We start from the raw sequence: 16,205 nt of genomic DNA, 5'->3' as shown, positions 1-16,205 counted from the left end.
TCTCAAAATTTACGTGTAAAGTCGTTCATAGTATTCCTTTATTACCCTTTCAATGGCTACAGATTCTATAGTAATATCCCATTTTATTCCTAATATTGGTGATCTGTGTTGTGTCTTCTCTCTTTATTTTTGTCAATCTTGACTGATTATAAATCAAAAATTCAAAACAACAGAGTTCAACAGGAAACCATAGACAGACCTGATTTTTTCCAGCATGTTCCATGATTTTCTCATAGACTATTTCATTCATGATCTGGAAACGCTTGATAGCTTTTTTCTCTGTGATACCCACATAAGTCTGTTCCAGAGGCACTGGGCGGAAGCTAGAAGTTCAACAGTTAGACAAATGAGGCTTCTGGCATAGGATACTGAGGAAACAGTCATTTTCATTGCCCAGGAATGATACTCCTTTCTGAATTCACACCACATCAAAACCCAAAGACCCTTCTAATACCCAATCCAACAAAGCTCCTTCAAAAAGGGGAAGGGCAGCAAGAAGGTCACCCTGGTTAAACTTCTCCCACTTTTTCTCATACCTGTTGTCGAAGTAGAAGAGGCCTTTGGCAGGATCGACACGCAGGAAGGTAGCCACATCTTCATAGTTGGGGAGGGTGGCACTAAGACCAATGAGTCGGACATCCTCCTGGGTCATCTCAATGTTTCGGATGGCCCTAGCCACCAATGCTTCTAAGACAGGACCTCTGTCATCGTGGAGAAGGTGGATCTCATCCTAAGGAATGAGGGGGCCGCAAATTACCTCTAGGACCAGAAAAATGTAGCCCTCTTTCCAGAGAATAGTCCTGTCTTATAGTACACAATGGACATGGCAAATAAGGAAGAAAAGGGATCCCAAGCGAGAGAAACCCAAAGGGTGGGACAACATGCACTAGGAAATACTCCAGAAATTACCGTGCTGTGACCACTGAGCTACGTTGCTAGTTTAGTAAAACATGCTTTATGGCAAGAAAATCTGATACTTTAGGTAAAGGAGTTCATAACTTCACTCAAAGATAAATTTTTTTACTGAAAATGAAGATTCTGAGCAGACCATATTCATATCCAATAAGGCTTCACCTCTGCGCAGTCATCCTTACTACTTCATACTTGCAAAAGATATCATGAATCAAAGGTCGAGTTCTCATAGCCTAAAGCAGTGCTACCTGAATTTCAGCATGCAGCAGGGGATCTTACTGAAAAGCAGATCATGGGGCACCTGGGTAGCTTAGTCAAGTGCCCAACTCTTGATTTCCGCTCAGGTCATGAGCTCAGGGTCAGGAAATCGAGCCCGAGATCGAGCCCCACATCGGGCTCCATGCTTAGCACAGAGTCTGTTTGAGATTCTCTCTCTCCCCCTCTCCGTCTGCCCCTCCCCCAGCTCACGCAAACTCTCAATAAATAAATAAAATCTGAAAAAAAAAAATTTTATTTCAGTAGGTGCGGGATGGGGCCAGGGACTCTGCGCTTGTAACAAGACTCTGACTAGCAAGGCTCTAAAGCAGGGGTTGGCAAACTTCATAAAGGGCTGGACAATCAGTGTTTTAGGCTTGTGGGCCATATAGTCTCTGCTACAAACAGAACTGACCCTTGTACAACACAGGCTAGGGGTGCCCCACACAGTCGAGAATCTACTTGTAACCTTGATTCCCCAAAAATTTAACTACAAATAGCCTACTCTTTACCAGAAGTCTTACTACAACATAAATGGTGGACTAACATGTATTTCATACACGTGTTATATGCTGTATTCTTACAATACACTAAAAAAAGGTTATTAAAAGTATAAGGAAAAACACACAGTACTGTACTGTATTTATTTTTTAAAAAATCAACATATAAATGGACCCATGCGGTTCAAGCCCATGCTGTTCAAGAGTCCGCTGTACTTGATTCTGTCCCTGCAGCACAAAAGCAGCTGTAAACCACACGTAAATAAATGGGTACGGCTGTATTCCAAAACCAGTAGCCACAGCTGGCCAACCCCTGCTCTATGATATTGAAAATCAGCACACGAGGCCTCCTTCTGCTCTCCCGGACAACTTAGGGAAACTACACTCTGACTTAGTCATTTTTTCCCTGGTGCTTCTGTGTATATGGAACACAATATCCTGACTCCTTACTCATTCCCTCTGACAATGGATTATTTATTTATAAAGCCCTTTAATATCCTGGGAAGACACAATCAGTTATGTCTGTTTACATTTATTCAAAAAAAAAATTATGTTCAAAAAAAGACATGAATAACAACATGGCAAACACCATGCACCTTCTCAGAAATGCTTGTTAGGTGCAGATTCTCATTTAATGGTAACAGCATGCTGACAACTGTCATCATACAGGCTAGTGACTAGAGGAAAGCACTGAAGAAATGGTCAGTGTTAAAACCCAGCAAACCCAGGGCACCTGGGTGGCTCAGTCGGTTAAGCGTCTGACTCTTGATTTTGGCTCCGGGTCATGAGATCCAACCCCGTGGCGGGCTCTGCGCTCAGTGGGCAGTCTGCTTGAGATTCTCTCTCCCCCCTGTCCCTGCCTCCCACCACCCCGGCTCACTTGCTTGCTCTCTCAAATAAATTAATCTTAAAAAAAAAAAACCTCCCAGCAAACCCTCCTCAACCAGGCCTGGTCTCTACGTCCCCAAGTACTCCCTGCTCACCAAAATGATGAGCCGCACGAGCTGGGTGTAGGTGCGCTCCCCACCCTTGCGGGTAATGATGTCCCACTTCTCGGGGGTGCAGACGATGATCTGAGTGGCACTGATCTCCTCCTTGCACAGCTGGTGGTCACCAGTCAGTTCCGCAACAGTGATGCCATAGGTGGCCAGGCGCTAGGTGGAGGGGAGGCACATCAGGTAAAACTGCTTCTAGGGGGCCCTGCCACCACACTTTGGGAAGTCTGAGAAGAGGGTACTGGCAGGAGGTATCAACCCAACAGGGAAATATCAAATGAATTAGATCCATCCTACAAACACATACATGTTAAAACAAATCAAGTTTACACTTAGGCAAATGAAGCAGACAAAGGATCTCTGGGGCGTCTGCAGACAAGAGGGGAAAATGGAAACTTGTAGATAACAGGACCTGGAATAAAACAGTACTAGGTCGGGGCGCCTGGGTGGCTCAGTCGTTAAGCGTCTGCCTTTGGCTCAGGTCACGATCCCAGGGTCCTGGGATCGAGCCCCACATCGGACTCCCTGCTCTGCTCGGCAGAAAGCCTGCTTCTCCCTCTCCCACTCCCCTTGCTTGTGTTCCTGCTCTTACTATCTCTATGTCAAATAAATAAAAAAAATCTTAAAAAAAAAAACAAAACACCACTAGATCTACTATCAACCATGCCCCCCGCGAGTGTTTCTTAAGTTCTTCAATAATGTAAATGATAACTACAGAAAACTGCTACGGAGAGAATTAAAAAAAAGATGCTAAATCCGTGCAAAAGTCCAAGATAGATCCAGAATATTCTTGCTTCAGAAACACTCTGAACTTGGGTCATGCTCCACCTTGAAGTGGAAGAACAATACCCTAGGAGGCATTCCAGGGATGGCCTAATACAAGCAGTGACACCCTAGACCCACTCACAATACCTTTCTACTCCCTTACCTTTCCAAAACTGCCCACCATCTCCTGTACCAGAGATCTCATGGGAGCGATGTAGATAATCTTGAAGTCATCCACGTTGATAGTGCCATCCATGTTAATGTGTTTCCCGATCTCTCGGAGCATACACATCAGGGCCACGTTGGTCTTACCCGCACCCTAAAACGGAGGTCAAGGATGAGGTCTGTTCACCTGCCCTCACTTCCACAGGCTTATCACCAAAACAGACACGAGAGCATGTCCTGGGAGTTGTATCTGACCATTTAATAACTCTTCCATCAGAAAAGAACGAACTCGGGGCAGGGGTTGGGGGGGATGGAATATGGGTGAAGATGAACAATCCTGCCACCAAAAACAGCCAGCACTCCGCACAAGAGCTGAGCAGTCAGGGCAGTTCTTACCGTAGGGGCGCACAGCAGCAGATTCTCATCTGTCTCCAGAGCGGCACGGTAGAGTTTACTCTGGATCCGGTTCAGTGTTTTGAAGCCCTCAAATCCAGCCTGGGCATACTTCGGCAGCTTCTCCACTGGAAGCAGTTGCTAGAAGAAAGAAACGCCATTCACGTCCCACTGGCAGCACCCTCGTGCAGGCCGTTTCTGTGGGATGGCCAGGACCGTACTTCCTGCCCAGCCCCCCTCCCATAACTCTCCACTGAAGGAGATTCACTACTGTCCCAGGGCTCACAATCAAAACAGGGGACCTCTGAAGCAGCTCCCACATCAGGGATAAACTATCAATGAGACAAGGCCACATTCTGGCCAATGGGCTGAAATCCAAGCTGGAAGAGAGGTGGAAACTGAAGAAAACTGAGAAAAGCAATTCACTCACTTCTTCTGAACCGAAGGGCTTGGGCTTCAGAGCAGGCACATGCACCTCTTCATAGCCCTTGCGCTGGCGACGGAAGGACCCATCAGGAAGCTGACAACGTTTATTGGCCATGAAGTGGCTCCCCTGGGTAAAAACCAGGTCCTCCAAGTCCAGAACCTGCCGTGGAGCCAGTGCCTGGGAGTATGAAAAACAAAAACCCAAAGTGAGCAAGGTGAACAAATGAGTTTCCCATCCAGCACCGCCTTGGAAATGACCTTGAGACTTACCTCTCCACCCTGGTCCAGATCCATGGTTTCCAAGTCCGTGTCCATCCGGGACTGACGCACTCGCTCTCTCCGGGACCTTTCCTCCTATAATGGGGAAAGGCACAAAAAATAACAATTCATCACCATTGTAGGTTCTGGTCCCTTTCAGTCCCTGCTTAGCTAAGCTTGATTCACAGATGCTGACCAGTAAGTCCCAAAACAGAAAGACGGCCCTTTATGTTCAGACACTTACCACGGGGACCGCCAGAATGATGGAAGCAAGTAAACAGCTTTAAAGGGACAATGCAGGTATGTCTGGGTGGCTCAGTTGGTTAAACATCTGACTTCAGCTCAGGTTGTGGTCTCAGGGTGCTGGGATCGAGCCCCTCATCGAGCTCTCCACTCAGCGGCGAGTCTGCTTGTCTCTCTCCCTCCCCCACTCATGCCTGTGCACATGCACTCTCATGAATAAATAAAATCTTCTAAAAAATAAACTTTCCTCTTAAAAAAAAAAAAAAAAAGACAATGCATAGCACAGGAATTTCAAAAGTAAATGTTTAATAATTCAGCACCAAGGCTAACCCTAAGGGTAGAAGTGTGGGTTCAGTGTTCAGCCAACATGTGCTCTATCCCTGCATTTTCAGTAGATGCCATGATTTACTGTGTCAACTGTCAAGGGCCCATGGTGCTGGTGAAGACAGCAGCAGGCCAGCAGTCTCTTGACCACACCAATGTGAATGCATTAATTCTATCTGTACCAGTGACAAAGCTCAAAGAATTCAAAGAAATACTTTACTACTTCAACCCCCTTTTTTTTTAAGATTTTATTTATTTATTTGAGAGAGAGGGCGCTCTGAGAGAGAGAGGGCGCTCAGAGAGAGAGAGAGAGCGCGCTCAGAGAGAGCGCACAAGGAGGGGGAGGGGCAGGAGAAGCAGACTCCCCATTGAGTGGAGAGCCCGACTGAGGGCTCGATCCCAGGACACTGGGATCATGACCTGAGCCAAAGGCAGATATCCAACCAACTGAGCCACCCAGGCATCCCTCAACCCCCTCTTCTACGAGGAATTCAGCTTTACACTACAATTTTTTTTAAGAGGGAGAGAGAGAGTGCGCACATGAGTGGGAGGGGCAGAGGGAGAGAGAATCCCAAGCAGGCTCCACACTCAGCTTAGAGCCCAAAGCAGGGCTTGAGCTCACGATCCTGAAAAGCATGGCCTGAGAGGAAATCAAGAGTCGGACACTCAACCAACTGAGCCACCCAGGCGCCCCTAAGCTACAATATTCTAACTGATGTCTCTTTTCCAAAGCAAACACTCTAGCTTGGGAATCAGACAGATAAACCAACCCAGGCCTTACCCGGATCAGATCCTCCTTTTCAGTCTCGTGGAGCTGGTAGAGGAACTTGGAGAGTTCTGGATCAGCTTCCATCTTTCCCATGATCCTTTCCTTTTCTGCTTCACTCTGTGCACTGGCCAGTAAGGTACAGTATAGAACTGCCAACAGCAAAAGGACAAAAGGGAAGGTAAGAAGGAGGGGGTTGGGACAGAAAGCAAGTTAACCAAAACAGGCGCCGAAGCTGAGTCTCCATCACACACACACACGTGCCATGCATACACTCCAGAAAGGACCACTATATACTCACTCATCATCCTGTGCTGTCGCAACACTTTAATAAAATCGAACGTATTGAAACCAAGGAGCAGAACCAGCTGGTTCTCACATTCCCGATCATCACTCGCTGTCTGCAGAGAGAAGGTAACGCTATGATTAAGGACACAGCCATCTGCTTCCTCCACTGTCCCATATGCTAAGATACATACAATGAAAACAAAACAACATCTTGGCTGTACCTTCAAGATCTCCAACACTTCATCTGCCTTCTTCTGTGACACAATGGCATCATCATAGAAGCGACTGAGCTGCCTCTGTAGCCAAAATGCATCAATATCCCGAGGGTGCAAATCCTTCTTTTTGGAACTCATCAGTTCCCCCGAGGCTACAAGCTACAGAAATAACCAGGCAGTTAGCTCACGCCGTGTTTCCGTCTGGCCCAATTGCTTTCTCATCATCCTGCAACAAAGTTCTCCTTGCCACCCAGAGCCTACCAGCCTTTGAGGACTTCCCAGAATTTAAAAAAAAACCCTGTTATACTGAATTCAGGAGCACACCAAACTAACATTTCATCAACACATGCCCTTGGGAAGGAGAATGAGTGACTGAAATCTTAAGAAAATCAAGACGTTGAAAGTTTATTATGGCTCCTATAAAAGGCCAACTTGGTAAGTTAAATAACAGGACCTACATACAAGAAACAAATGCTACACCCAGAAATCCCCTAGCCTTGCAGCAACAGGCAAGAACAAACTGTACTTACATTAGCCGAAAGGGTGCAACGCACTACAGCCTCGTCCCCTTCCATGTCATCATCAGATGCCTCTTCTCGAACCTCCCCATACACATCTTCATCACCTTCCTACAGAAACAGCCCAACCCCAATTCATGATTTGGAGGAGATCCTAACATCACCACAGATCCTCTCCCTTGAGTCCCTTAAAATTAGCTCCATGACTGGAACAATGGCTCTGGGAGGAAACCAACAGCTTCCTGGAGCCACGGTCAGCCTTATTCCAGAGTACATGTAATTGAATGATCTCATTACTCTAAGTCCACTTGGCATGGATTCATTAGATGCTTCTACTCTCTTTTCTGCTTCTTCCCTTAGGCTGCCACAATGGCAACCAACTGGATCACAGTCTCTCTCGTATATGCACAATCAATAAATGAAAAAATAGAACTATCAGCTAACAGGAGGGAAGAACGATACAGAAACTATGCTTGGGAAAATACATGGTGATCCAGAGATGTAGAGACCACTTAGCTTGCTCTCCACTGTCTTTATTCACACTCTCTCACACTGTAAGCACTCAATACTTAGCACAGGATCATGCTACAAACAGGTAATTAGTAAGCATTTGACGAATGAATGCTACAAGCAAAGCACTCTTCTATAGTTTGTTGCCACTTTTTTTTTTTAAGTAATGTGCACCCAACGTGGGTTTCAAACTTACAACCCTGAAATCAAGAGTCACACACTTTACCGACTGAGCCAGCCAGGCATCCCTAGTTAATAGGATTTCATGATTTCAAATAGCAACAAACAGAGCACATGGCTGGCTCAGTGGGCTGAGTGTGCAACTCTTGATCTCAGGGTTGTAAATTCGAGCCCCACGTTGGGTGTAGAGACTACGTAAAAAGAAACTCAAATAAAATCCCATCGGGGCGCCTGGGTAGTGCAGTCGGCTAGCCATCCAACTCTTGGTTTCGGCTCTGGTCATGATCTTGAGGGTCCTGGGACCAAGCCCCATGTCGGGCTCTGTACTCAGCATGGAGTCTGCTTGACATTCTCTCTCCCTCTCCCTCTGCCCTCCCACTCGTGCTGTCTTCCCTCTCTCTAAAAAATAAATAAATAAATCTTAAAAAAAAAATCCTATTAACTACACCGCAGGAAGCAGCTTAGCAGTCATCTACTTTAGGCATCTTATTCAGCAGATGGAGGAACAAGCAAAATGGCCTGCCCGAGATACAGGGCCAAAATTCAGATCTTGTGGCTCCCAGCTGGGGGCTCTTTCCTTTGACTCTCTTGCGCTACCCCTACTTCCTGTCTTACTTAGTGTATGAGATTTCGAGGCTGGCACTTTACCTGAGCCAAACTCGCCCACTGAGAACTCTAAGGCAACTCTGAAAATTTTTTCAAGTGTCCCATTTGTTCCTATTTAGTTATATTCAAGAATTCAGATTAGGTGGTAAATCTCAGTGGCTGCTGCAATTTAGACAACCATGTACATAACATGCCCATGCTCTTGGGCCAACATGCATGCTTTTGCAACTGGCAGCAGGACACAGTAGTGAAAAGTGGAAAATTCTCACCATAAGATTAAAATGGAATAAAACAGAGTGATGTACACCCTCACTAACGGCATACACTGTATTTTTGTCCTTCTTTCTACTAATCTATTTGGTTTGTTTTAAATTATTATATGTTTACATTTGTAAGTGTAAATTTACTTTATAAATCCCTAAAGATAACCATAGCAAATTTTTAGCAAAATAACATTTATGCCCAAGGTTGACACCAATACAACACCATAAAATTTATCCGGCTTAAGCTAGGGAGCTTCTTTATACCAGAAGTGGTTCCGCTCACCTTAACAATTTCAAAAAACAAGAAGAGACTGGGTCCGTTTACTTTATCACTCACCTCCTCATCAGACTCAAACTGAACATTCACACCGTATGTCTCATCAATGTTGTCATCTGCAACAATAAGGGATTGGAAAAAGACAATAGTGAGGGGCACCTGGGTGGCTCAGTCATTAAGTGTCTGCCTTCGGCTCACGTCATGATCCCAGGGTTCCGGGATCGAGCCCCGCATCGGGCTCCCTGCTCCGCAGGAAGCCTGCTTCTCCCTTTCCCACTCCCCCTGCTTGTGTTCCCTCTCTCGCTATGTCTCTGTCAGATAAATAAATAAAATCTTAAAAAAAAAAAGAAAGAAAAAGACAACAGTGAATTAGGGAAATGAGGCACTATGGAGCTAATTCCTCCCCAACTACCTGACTTGCCCATCCTCAGCATATATCTATGGTCTCAGGACCCACAAAGACACTTAACATAAGAGAGTCATCCATACTGCCACCCGTGAGGCCTTCTCCAACCCGCCAACCCTGGACACGGCCCTGCGCTGTGTGCTGAACCACCTGAGCACCCCCCAACCCACCCCCACACAGGCTCTGCCCAAGTTTTCCCCCAGGTTCTATACAAAAGGTCTTAAGACTAAGAAATAGTTGCTGTAATCTAGGGACTCTGATTCATGGATCACAACTCCTCAGACACCAAACAGGTTACGGGAACTCATGGACACATTCAGAGGTTTTAATGACTGAGGCTTGAAAATCAAGTTTAGAGGTCAAAAGCAACCACTTAATATGATATGGACATAAAGAGCTGTTACCCATATTCTGGATTTCCTTGTCTCCACCGTAGTCTGTGATCTTTTTGCCCAAGTTCACTAGCACATGGTATCTGGTATCATCTGTCTGACCCAACAGCAGGTCAATCTCCTTTCTTCTTTCCTTGTCCCGAAGCTTTTCATTCTTTAGGACAGCTAGAACTTCATCAGCTGCCCCACAAAGGATATCACGTGGCTGGTGGCCAAAAAAAAAGAAAAATTTTTAGAACGAGACACAGAACATCACTTGCCAGCTTTATGTAAGAATGGGATGTGAAGGGGCGTATGGGGGGCTCAGTCGTTAAGCGTCTGCCTTCGGCTCAGGTCATGATCCCAGGATACTGGGATCAAGCCCCGCATCGGGCTCCCTGCTCGGCCGGAAGCCTGCTTCTCCCTCTCCCACTCCCCCTGCTTGTGTTCCCTCTCACACTGTCTCTCTGTCAATTAAATAAATAAATAAAATCTTAAAAAAAAAGAACGGGATGTGAAGAGCCAAACTTCTTTAAAACCTGAATACCATTTCTGACCATTTTCATTACTGTTAATTAAAAAAATGCCACAACTGTAGGAAAACCCTGTTTTTAAGATTAGGTAGGTGGTCACAGGAAGTAGGACCCAGCTTCCACAACAGTCTGGCGCATTTCTCCAGGCAACAGAGACACTGCTCTGTGCTCCTCTAGCCTACCAAACTTTTGGTAATTCTTCGTCCTCACTAGAGCCTCTGAGACTCATAAAGGCCCCTAATTTAATCACACATGTATAACGGTCAAAAGCACAGATTCCGGATACAAAATACCCAGGCTCATAGGGTGGCCCTGCCAAATACTACCTCTGTGACGTGGGAAAATTACTTAACTATTCTTCGCACCACATATGTCACTGGTAAAATGGAAAAAGAGTATTAACAGCACTTAGTCACAGAGCTAATGTGAGGACAGAGAGAAGGCACGTAAAGCACTATTCCACAGGAAGTGAGTGCTCAGTAAATACTAGCCACACTTCCACAAACTGCTATGGCCCACACAGGAAAATCCAGACAAGGTTCTGCTGGTACCTCCCAGTTGTGACTCTCTCCCTCTCCAAAAACGCAGCTTCACCCTCTGGCTTCCTCACCTGGTCCCCAAGGGCAGCCTGGATGAAGCTGAGCAGCACCTCATAGGTCTCCCGGGTCTCTTTAGTCTTGGGTTTATAGATGATGCCCACCATCTCATCAATTCCCTCAGACAGCAGGGTATAACCCTTCATCTTGTTAATGTCGTGTCGGTCCTCATCACGCTTTCTTCGCCTAACGAACACATGATGTTTAAGAGGCAGAACCTACACCCCAAAAGGCAAAACTAAATCAAGCCTACCCTCCTCTCCTCAGCTTCATGGACACACACAATATTTAAAAACATGAATCTGTACCTCAGCAAATGATTCCCACTTGGCCATCTTTATGGGAACACAGTAACAGGAAGGGAATCCTTTGTTATTCTCTCGCTAGACGCAATAAACGTTGCAATGAGACAGCCTCCTCATTCATTTGAAAAAGGACAACCCTTTTTACTTGGCGTGACAACACTATATAATCGAATTTCGACTTGCCACATCTCACACACATTTTCTTTTTCTAGCCAGAGAAACAGGCCCCAAAAGAATCTACTGCCATTGATTACCAACAAATTATAACAAACCTGGAAAGGAAGCCATACTCTGCAAAGTGGAGAATGAGTGATGTATTAACTCATTTCAGATATATCTAATCAAGAGGTGCCTGGCTGGCTCAGTCGATAGAGCATGCGACTCTTGATCCTGGGGTTGTGGGTTCAAGCCCCATGTTGGAGAAATTACTTAAAAATAAAATCTTTAAAAAAAAAACAAATATAACTAACCAAAACTGAGCCTACCAATTTTTGAGACTTCATCATGGGAGAGGAGAAAGAGACAGAGATATCAGGGATTTCAAAATATAAAGATGACGTAAAGTTCAATGATCTTTTAAGTTTTGAAATATATCCTCTAAAAAGAAAAACAACAACAACAACAAAACAAAAACCTGTCTTTCATACAATGGATGCTTGAATATTAGTCTATACCAACATAAGTAGGAAGTGGGCAACAGCAGAGGAAAGAAGTAGGAGTGGGAAGTTTGTAATGGAAGAAAAAGTTAATGAGACAGGGAATAGCGAGGGTCTTGAAAATACTGTGGAGAAAATTAAGATCTCTCTATGGGCCAGAAACATATACATTAGAAAAAGATCTAAAAGTTGTTTTCTCAGGGCGCCTGGGTAGCTCAGTTGGTTAAAGGTCCGACTTTTGATTTTTGCTCAGGTCATGATCTCAGAGTCGTGGGATCAAGCCCTGAGTTGGCTCTCGCTCAGCACGGAGTCTGTCCCTCTCCCTCTGCTCCTACCCCCGCTTTGTCTCCCAAATAAATAAATAAATAAAATCCTTATAAAAGTTGATTTCTCACTTCAGTACACATATTGAGGCCAAAAAACCTTTTAAATCTCATGTTCTGTTTTTACCTTCACTAAGTTGTTTTAATGCCACTAATGTCTCATCTTGCACCAAACATTTCAGCAAAAACACTGCTCAAATACTCAAGGAAAGGTGGATTTTGGATGCCAAGAAAAATCATTTTCTCCTTGGTACTCACTTGGCTCTTCTTTCCTCCTGCATCTGTGGTTTGGTCCGTTGAGCCTTATCTCCCATCCGGGTACCCTCCAACTTCCCAACCAGGGACAGCACCTCTCCCGTGGGTTCATCCCGGCGGGTCCGGTCAATGAGAGAGCGGTCAGCTTGGAGGACAAGATTCGAGTTCTGAAAAGATCACAATGTTACTCAAGCTCTGACACGAGTAGGGCCACTTCCTGTATCACAGGAATACGACTTGACAATATCATAGTAAGAAATGCAGCAACTAAGTGCACATTCGGAATAAGAGATTTTCCTTAAGATGAAAGAGCGCCACACAACTGCACATGAGGAAAGGGCGATCAAATCAGTTGAACGATCCTTGCTCCTAACACTGCCCGCAATAACCCACACCTGGGAAAAGTGTTGGCACGCTGGGGGTGACACAGAAGGGGGCGGGTATGGCGCCGAGGGGACAGGGAACAAACACTCCTAGCAGAACTCTTAGCCCATCCCGCCCGCCCTAGACCCTAGTGGGCTTATTCATGTCATCGTGTACCCCCACCTTCGCCCGGATCTGACTTCGTCTCCGCTTTCGTGGTTCACCTGCAGGCCTTCAGACTAAAACTCCCTCCGCCTCCCGCTCCCCAGTGGATTCCCTAGCCTGGGTCCTTCCGCGAGCCCACACGCACCGCCTTGTACTCGTACTGCAGGCTACGGGCGGTCACATCCGCCATGGCAGCGTCTGTTCGGGGATCTCAGAGCGCCGCTCCCCTCACCACACGCTACCAAAAGCCGTTGCCGCTCGCTCCCGCCCGGCCGCAACAACGCAGGATTGACGCACAGGAGAGAGAAAGAGACGTGCCCCCTTCCGCTTCCGGGTCACACGCCGGAAGTGTGGGTGGGGCGTGTCCCGGTGAAAGTGCGGAGCGGACCCGCGGCCTTCTGGGCGGGGTACGGCGGGGCCGAGACCCCCGGGTCCGCGAATCCCTGGCTCCCCCACTCGGGTTCCGGCCACCTCCTGCGACTGTAGGCCCTCCGCGTATAGGCTTCCACCGTCACGTTGCTCCCAGGACCCCTCACATCGTAGCGAAACGTCCGCCTGCTTAGCCCCCTCTCCCAACCCAAGCGCCTTTCTACCCATTTCTTCCTGACTCTGGCCACCGTCCTGTGAGCTGTGCTGGCGAGGGGTGCTAACTAGCTCCTTTTCCAGTTGAGGAAACGGAAGCACCCAGCGAGCGATTTAAGAGTGTGTGTATGAGAATTACCGATAATCATCCTTTGGGTTTCAATTCTGTATTTAACAATTGAAAGAAAACTCTTGTCTCCCACCTGTTCACCTAAAACCCATGCGTGTCAACAAGACCCTGTTCTGGGCCGGCCGGGGCCTCCTATTTGCACCCAAATGCTTGTCTCATTCCTTCGCAGAGCCCAGGCAGCTGCCCTCTTGGCAGGACCAGCTCCCTGAAGGCAGTGACTTAATTTCTTCCTCAGCAGCAAAGGCCCCGGGTCCAGGAGGCACCGCTGCCTTCCCACCCCAATCAACCAACCAGTTCTCACCTATGGAATGGCAACTCAGAGCTGAGCGGTTACCTCACTTAGAGCCTGTTGGCTTTTGAAAGAGGAACGAAAGGGAAGATATGTATTAAGCCAAAGGAATTCATCCTCTGTAGCAGTCTCTGGGCCAAATTTGACCAGCATGGGTATTTTGTTTGGCTGTCTATTGACTCCTTACCTAAAAATTGGGATAGTTCTTGGAAAATCTGGACTTTTAGCATCTATGGAGAAATCAGAACGCTGGCCACATGAGACCCTCATTCCTACATGGCCTTCTTGCCCAGTGCTAATCAGCAACTTGCTGTTCTTAGAGGATACACATGCTCCTCCCACTGCTCCTGTTTTCTCATACCTGGCCCCTGTAGGCATGGAGTTTGCAGCCCTGACCGTGTTTTTATCTAACTGGGCCTTCCAAGAGACAGTCAAGTCCTTGCAGCAGCTCTGCTCCTCAGTGGCTTTGTGACTTTGAGGTAGCTAGCTAGCTACCTGGTCTCTCTGGGTGAGCATCATTTTGTCATCCTTAAAATTGAGGCAGTAAAACTTCCCCCCATGTGTGTTGTGATTAAATGAGGTAGTGTGTTTAAAAGCATCAGTGAGGGTGCCTGGGTGGCTCAGTTGGTTAAGCGACTGCCTTCGGCTCAGGTCATGATCCTGGAGTCCCGGGATCGAGTCCCGCATCGGGCTCCCTGCTCGGCAGGGAGTCTGCTTCGTCCTCTGACCCTATCCCCTCTCATGCTCTCTATCTCATTCTCTCTCTCAAATAAATAAATAAAATCTTTAAAAAAAAAAAAAAGCATCAGTGAATTGTCTGACTCAAGGTGGGGGCTCACTGAAGGTTATTTGAATCTGAATCCTCAAGACCGACTTTTATTTTATGGCCATCCTGTGGTTCACCCACTTGACACAAAAGAACCTGAAAAATATTTCAGGGATTCTGCTCTGCGTTTCTAGAGGAGTAGTATTCATGTTCACAGTCAAGCCTGGGCTGTGGGCAAATCCGTGAAGCAGAGGAGGTATGGGGAGTGACTACTCATGGGAACAAGTTTTCTCATTGGGGTGATGGAAATGTTTTAGAGTTAGATTATGGGGATAGGTGCACAACTCTGAATGCAGATTTAAAAAATCGCTGAATCATACATCTTATTCCTTTTAAGATTTTATTTATTTATTTTACAGAGAGAATGAGAGAGCACAAGCAGGGGGAGCAGCAGGAGAAGCAGGCTCCTCGCCAAGCAGGGAGACTGATGCGGGGCCTGATCCCAGGACCCTGGGACCACAACTTGAGCGAAAGGCAGACGCTCAACCATCTGAGCCACCCAGGCACCCCTTGTTTTTTTTTTTTTTTTTTTTTTTTTTTTCTATTAACAGGATTATCCCCAGGAAGCTGAAGGACCCGAAGCACCCTGACAAGCACAGACCCTTGGTGGGGGGCGTTCATTACCACATTGGATTCAGCTTTAATTTTCTTCCAGTCTATGTGTGCCCATTGGGCTGCCTCTCTCCAGAGATTGAGAATTCAATATTCCCTACTGCCAGGCCTGGACACAAGGTTACCTAGCCTCTTGGGCCCTGCATTCCTGTACCTTAAGATCTGTCACTTCATTTAGTAACTTCTCAAATATTATATGTGCACTGAATTTTGTGAGCACTTTTAGGGACTCAGAGAAAAACGAGACGCAGTTAGAACCTTTGAGAAGTTATAGTCTTGGAGAAATGAAACGTACCAGTAACTGCAATTTAAAAGCTAAGTGGGGGGTGTCTGGGTGGCTCAGTCGGTTAAGCATCCAACTCTTGGTTTCGGCTCAGGTCATGATCGCAGGGTTGTGAGGTTGATCCCCACATCAGACTCCATGCTCAGCGGGGAGTCTACTCAAGATTATCTCTCTCCATCTCCCTCTGCACCCCCCACCACTCTCTCTCTCTCTCAAATAAATAAACCCTTAAAAAATTTTTTAAATAAAATAAAAAAGCTGGTGCACCTGGGTGACTCAGTCGGTTACGTGTCTGCCTTCAGTCATGATCCTGGGGTCCTGGGATCAAGCCCAGCATAGGGCTCTCTGCTCAGCGGAGAGCCTGCTTCTCCCTCTCCCTCTACCTGCAGCTCCCCCTGCTTTTGCTCTCTCGGTCTCTCTCTCTCTGTCTCTCTCTCTGTCTCTCTGTCAAATAAATAAATAAAATCTTTTAAAAAATAAAATAAATTTTTAAAAAACTGTAAGATACCAAAAAAGGAAAATTCCGTATGTTCCCATACCTCCTCACCTTCCCCCCTTAACCACAGCCCCCCAGCACTGCCTCTGTCAGAAAGTCTCTCTTTTGTGTCCCGCCCACTGCTCCATTGCAGGGTATTCAGTAAACTTCTAGCT

The 16,205-nt window shown here is 46.4% G+C and overlaps 1 protein-coding gene across 1 annotated transcript in view; it reads right to left on the bottom strand.

The window, feature by feature from the left end:
* The window catches only part of SNRNP200 (small nuclear ribonucleoprotein U5 subunit 200), a 30,334-nt gene extending 17,197 nt beyond the window's left edge, over positions 1-13,137 (bottom strand). Inside the window, exons 1-16 of the mRNA XM_021697768.1 lie at positions 12,978-13,137; positions 12,308-12,471; positions 10,780-10,951; positions 9,670-9,862; positions 8,920-8,975; positions 7,036-7,134; positions 6,512-6,664; positions 6,304-6,403; positions 6,018-6,154; positions 4,682-4,765; positions 4,416-4,589; positions 3,989-4,126; positions 3,591-3,746; positions 2,651-2,821; positions 537-730; positions 200-323 (exon numbers count right to left, since the gene is read on the bottom strand). Coding sequence (XP_021553443.1) covers positions 200-323; positions 537-730; positions 2,651-2,821; positions 3,591-3,746; positions 3,989-4,126; positions 4,416-4,589; positions 4,682-4,765; positions 6,018-6,154; positions 6,304-6,403; positions 6,512-6,664; positions 7,036-7,134; positions 8,920-8,975; positions 9,670-9,862; positions 10,780-10,951; positions 12,308-12,471; positions 12,978-13,022 — 2,160 coding nt within the window. The 5' untranslated portion in view covers positions 13,023-13,137. The remainder of the gene's footprint in view (positions 1-199; positions 324-536; positions 731-2,650; positions 2,822-3,590; positions 3,747-3,988; positions 4,127-4,415; positions 4,590-4,681; positions 4,766-6,017; positions 6,155-6,303; positions 6,404-6,511; positions 6,665-7,035; positions 7,135-8,919; positions 8,976-9,669; positions 9,863-10,779; positions 10,952-12,307; positions 12,472-12,977) is intronic.
* Positions 13,138-16,205: the final 3,068 nt, after the last annotated feature.

Source organism: Neomonachus schauinslandi, chromosome 10 (genome assembly GCF_002201575.2).
Source record: "Neomonachus schauinslandi chromosome 10, ASM220157v2, whole genome shotgun sequence".
In the NCBI taxonomy this organism is placed as follows: Eukaryota; Metazoa; Chordata; class Mammalia; order Carnivora; family Phocidae; genus Neomonachus; species Neomonachus schauinslandi.
Note: the sequence above shows the minus strand (reverse complement) of the source record. Positions and strands in the feature narration are given on the sequence as shown.